This window comes from Equus caballus, chromosome 10 (assembly GCF_041296265.1).
Source record: "Equus caballus isolate H_3958 breed thoroughbred chromosome 10, TB-T2T, whole genome shotgun sequence".
NCBI lineage: Eukaryota > Metazoa > Chordata > Mammalia > Perissodactyla > Equidae > Equus > Equus caballus.
This window is the reverse complement of record NC_091693.1, coordinates 15,148,581-15,153,550: the sequence shown is the minus strand read 5'-3', so window position 1 is coordinate 15,153,550 and position 4,970 is coordinate 15,148,581. Positions and strand designations below refer to the sequence as shown.

The 4,970-nt window shown below is 59.1% G+C and overlaps 1 protein-coding gene across 1 annotated transcript; it reads left to right on the top strand.

Annotated features, from left to right (window-relative positions):
* The first annotated feature begins 245 nt into the window (after positions 1-245).
* LYPD5 (LY6/PLAUR domain containing 5) lies at positions 246-4,970 on the top strand. Its single transcript, XM_023649819.2, has 5 exons — positions 246-747; positions 2,630-2,758; positions 3,274-3,450; positions 3,705-3,851; positions 4,126-4,970. Exons 1-5 carry the CDS (start codon positions 666-668, stop codon positions 4,383-4,385), a joined length of 795 nt encoding a protein of 264 aa, XP_023505587.1. The 5' UTR covers positions 246-665; the 3' UTR covers positions 4,386-4,970.

Below are 4,970 nucleotides of genomic sequence, written 5' to 3'. Positions count from 1 at the left end.
GTTTCTCTCTCTGTCTGCCTCTCTGTCTGTTTGTACGTCCATTGATTCATTCATTCATACAACATCGCAAACATCCCCTGAGGCCTGTGATGCGGGAGATAGACACCAGCCCAACCCAGGTGAGGAGGGCTGGGAGACAGGGAGGTGCTTGAGGCTGAGGTGGGTGGGAAAGTGGGAGCGATGGGGGTCAGAGAAGGCTTTGTGGAGGCGTTGTCTGCATCCCTGGGGCTGGAGACGTGGCCCCAGGGTTGGAGGCTGCGTGTCTGAGTGTAGGATGGTACACGTTGGGGTGGCGGGAGAGAAGAGAAATCAAGAGACCATGTGTGCCAGCCTTGGACTAGAACACATTGCTGGGGTTGGGGTCGAAAGACAGCCTGCAAAACACAATGTCCCCCAAAATTAAGGGTTACAGGCCCCTGGTTCCTCCTCCCTCAGATCCAGGAGCCCAGGCCCCCAGTGCCCTCCTTCCTCAGACCCAGGGCTCACCACGGCCCATCATGATTACCTAGGAGGAGTCGAGTCCAAGCAAGGGCAGGCGGGGGTGGAGGAATCCTGGCCAGGCTGGGTAGCCGGGATGCCTGGGGCTCAGCAGGGAGAACCAGCCAAGCAGAAAGCAGAGCAGGAGGAGCTGTCCTCGGTGTCTCCCGGAGCTCCACGACCTGGCCATGGGAGTCCCCAGGGCCACCCTGCTCGGCCTCTTTGGGGCTGTGCTCTGCCTGACAGGTACCCAGACTTCTGAGTCCAATGGTAAGAAGGGCTGGGGGCCTGGACCCCTGGGTCTGAGGGAGGAGGGACTGGGGGCCTGGACTCCTGGGTCTGAGGGAGGAGAGGCTGGGGGCCCGGACCCCTGGGTCTCAGGGAGGAGAGGCTGGGGGCCTAGACCCCTGGGTCTTGGTGAGGAGAGGTAGGACTGTGTCCCCCCATTTCTCTTCCCCTCCTCTGTGCTTGCCTGTCAGCCAGCATCTCTCTTTCCAACACCCCAGCCTCTCTCCTCCTCCCTGCCCGCGCCCCCACGCATGGGTACTTGTGGGGAAGGGTGGGGGCTCTTTCCAGAACTGGCAGGGAACCACAGCTTCATCCTCAGGCTACCCTTGTCCCCAGTTTGGGCAAGGACAGGGCCATACTCCCATCAGGACTGCAGGGGCTACAAAGACAGGCAGTTAGAGTGGTGGGGAGGAGGCCCCGCCTGCACACACAGACCTCTTGTGTGTCTGCTCATCCACAGAAGAGAGTTTGATTTCTGTATGTGTCCATATGTCACCACGTCCTGTGGTCTCTGTGCTTGTCTGCGTTTCTCTGTGCCAGATTGCCATGTCTGGGTGTTTGAACAAATGCTGTATGGGTCTGTTTATCTCTGAGCTTCACTCTCTATGTAAAAGAGATGTGGGTATAATTTTGCATCTCCGTGGCTCTCTTTGTGTTTGTGCATCTCTGTGATCGGTAGGCCTGCATTTATCTCTGGGTATATGTGTTTGGGTATTTTAATATCTGTCTCTATGTGTCTTGTACCTATGATTTTATTTATTTATTTTCTATTTTTTAATTCTTTGCAGGGAAAGATTCACCCTGAGCTAACATCTGTTGCCAACCTTTCTCTTTTTTTCCTCCCCAAAGCCCCGGTACGTGATTGTACGCCCTGGTTGTAAGTCATTCTAGTTCTTCTATGTGACCCGCTGTCACAGCATGGCAACTGACAGAGGGATGGTGTGGTTCCGCGACCGGAAACCGAACCAGGGCCGCCGAAGCGCCGAACTTTAACCACTAGGCCACCAGGGCTGGCTCTATGACTTTAAGTTGTATGTTTTTGTGGGTGTCTTTTTCGTGCATCTCTAACTCTGCATAATTGTGGTCTCTCATTTTCTTTGCGTGTTTCTGATTCTTGGGTCTTTATCTGTCTCTCTCTGGGTGGGAAGGCCCGTGTTCCTGGATCTCTGTGTGCATTGCTATGGTTTCCGTAACCACACGTTTTCCTGTCTGTAAGTATGATTTTGCATGCGTGCAATGTGTGCCGTGGTTTGGGGAGTTTCTAGTGGAGGGTCTGGCTGCAACTTGTTTTGTGTGTGAATGCAGAACTCTGCGTGGACGCATTCAGGATATTCTGTGTATATTTGTGAGATTCGCACGAGCGTGTGTCAATTCTGTTATTTCGTGTTTAGGTCGGTGTTTAAGTGTCTTGTGTGTGTCCTGTTGGGGCCGGCTGTGTGTGTGTATTTGTATACAACCCTGCGCATCTCGCCGCCTGTTTGGAGTGTTTGTTTTCCATCAGTGGCCTGTTAGTGCAACTGAACGTCATGAGATTAGTTGGCAGAGGGACTGGCAGAGCAAGAGTGAATCACTTCCTCCTTCATCAAAATCTTAGAGGGCTTCCTGGAAGAGGGTGGAGATCGGGAGCAGCCTCGGGGGGTAAAACTGGACTGGTGGGTGCAGAGAGGTCATGACTTTGCCTCGAGGTAGACCCAGCCATGACGGCCAAGCCTGGTTCCCTCAAGGCAGCGAGGGCTGTCTCCCCTCGGAGCCGAAGAGCCCTGCCCGTGCGGCCCGCCGGCATTTGCAGGGTGGAGCCCCACGTCCCTGGAACAGGCTCATCCCTGGCCTGCTCGTCTCACCCCACCCCTGCTCCTCTCCTCAGCATCCCAAGCCCTGCAATGCCACAGCTTTCAACACATCTACTTCGGGCCCTTTGACCTCAGTGGCAGGAAATTCCTCAACGTCTCCTGTCTCCACGGATGCTCTGAGGCGGTCCTGTCCCTGGACACTGGTGAGGGCAGAAGGATGGAAGAGAAAGGAGTGGGGGAGAGACTAGAGAGGGAGGTGGTGGGGGGAGCCAAGAGCTTAGAGGGGCAATTGGGTAGAAGCGGAGGGGAAGGATAAGGTCAGAGATGGGGAGGTGGAGGAAGGGCGGAGAAGGGAGAGAAAGAAAGGGGGGGTGAGGGGAGGGACCAGAGGGAAGGGGAGACAATGGGGAGCCAGGGAGCGGAGGTGGGAGAAGGGAAGGAAGGAGGAAGAGGGGAGGGAGAGAAGAGCGGACCGATGACAGGGGTGGTGATGAGGAGAGGGGAGGAGAAGGGGTGAGGGGAGGTGGGGAGGGGCAAGTGGAGTCTGGAAGGGAAAGAGGGAGGAAACGGAAGGGCAGGAGGGAAAAGCAAGTGAGGGAGGCAGAAAAGCGGAGGAGGGAGAGGCTGGAGACTGGAGGTGGAGAGGCGAGGCAAGAGGGAGAGGAGAGAGAAGGCTGCCAGGAGGCGGCGCACAGACCCCACCCCCTCCCGCCCGCAGGGTATCGCGCCTCAGTGACCCTGGTACACAAGGGCTGCTGGACAGGCCCGTCCACGGGCCAGATGCAGTCCAACCACCACGCGCTGCCGCCCGACTACTCGGTGGTGCGCGGCTGCGCGACCGACTTGTGCAACTCCGACTTGCTGAACCATGACGCCATCCCCAACCTGAGCCCAGGTGTGCCGGGGGGACGGGCCGCGAGTGCGACGGTGAGGGGCTGGGAGGGGCTCTGCCGGGGCTGCCCCGGCAGGGTGGGGAGGGGCGTGGCCTCCGCTGGGCGCCTCCTCCCGGCGGCCAGGATTGCAGCCCCCCCCCCCCCCCCCCCCCCCCCCCCCCGCATCGGGCCGGGCGGACGCCCTGGTGCAGTGAGCAATCCGCACAACCGTACCTGGGAACCACTACCTGACTGTGCGTCTACTCTCTCTTGCCAGCACCCAACCCGCCGACGCTCAGCGGCACCGAGTGCTATGCCTGCGTGGGGATCCACCCGGCGGACTGCACTCCGGAAAAGTCCCGACGGGTCCAGTGTCACCAGGACCAAAGCGTCTGCTTCCAGGGCAATGGCCAAATGACCGTTGGTGAGGGGCTGGGAGGGGGGCAGGGCTTGGGCAAGGGGAGTGGAGGTAGGGCAGGCCTGAGGGTAGAGGCACCAGGCAGGCCTGAGGGGGAGACATGGTCCCGGTCTGAGGGAGGAGGTTGGCTCTAGGCTGAGAGAGGATGCAGGGCCCCAGTCTAAGGAGGGAGACTAGAAGTCTGTCCAAGGACCCAGAGGTGCCCCTGGCCTCTGAGGTGGGGGTTCAGACGTGGCCTCCTCCCTCGGTCTTGACCCCTCCTCATTGCGCCCACCCCCAGGCAATCTCTCAGTGCCTGTGTACATCAGAACCTGCCACCGGCCCTCCTGCACCGTCATGGGCACCACCAGCCCCTGGACCAACATTGACCTCCAGGGCTCCTGCTGCGAGGGCAGCCTCTGCAACACGGACTCCGTGACCCAGTCCTTCACCTCCACGTCGGCCAACGCCTGTCCCCGGGCGCTCCACGTCACGGCCCTGCTCCTCATGGTCCCCCTACTGGTCGGCACTCTGGGAGGCCCCCTCGGGCTCTCCTCATAGATGCCCCTCCAGCCTCTTCCTGGGCAGGGGTGCTGCGGACAGGGTCCCTGTAAACCCTTCTCGCAGCTTCAGACCTTAGAACCCGGCTCCCTGGAAAATGATGTCAAAGAGAAGTTTCCCTCTCATCTCTCTCCTTCCTGCTTCCCTACCACCGCCCCACCCTTCCCTGGTCAACAGACCTGGGAAAAATTGGGCAAGGTCCCCAGCATCCCAGGGTGGGGGAGACAGCCACCTCCTGCCCCGCATGCAGAGCAATCCTGATAAGAGATATCACTGACTGAGCCCCCACCAGGCCCCGGCCCCCCACGACCTGGTTTCCTGCGCTCTCCCTCTGGGGCCTGGGACCGGCTCCCCCAGGGAGCTGCGATGATGTCTTTATTCGGATCGTCATGAGAACCTCGAGAGGCAGTATGTCCCAGGAGTTACGAGCCCAGACTCTGGAGGCAGGCTGCATGAGTTCGAATCCCAGCTCTACCATTTAGCCTACGGGTGACCTTGGGCAAGTTACTTCACCTCTCTGTGACTGTGTTTCCTCACCTGGGAGGTGGAGGTGAAAATAAAACCTACAATAATGACAAGACCGAC

Bases quoted from the DNA above. Each gene is read 5' to 3' on its own strand.
- LYPD5 (XM_023649819.2), top strand. From the start codon at position 666: ATGGGAGTCCCCAGGGCCACCCTGCTCGGCCTCTTTGGGGCTGTGCTC. The intron at 2,759-3,273 runs GTGAGGGCAGAA...TCCCGCCCGCAG, and splicing joins GGTCCTGTCCCTGGACACTG to GGTATCGCGCCTCAGTGACC. The intron at 3,451-3,704 runs GTGTGCCGGGGG...CTCTCTTGCCAG, and splicing joins CATCCCCAACCTGAGCCCAG to CACCCAACCCGCCGACGCTC.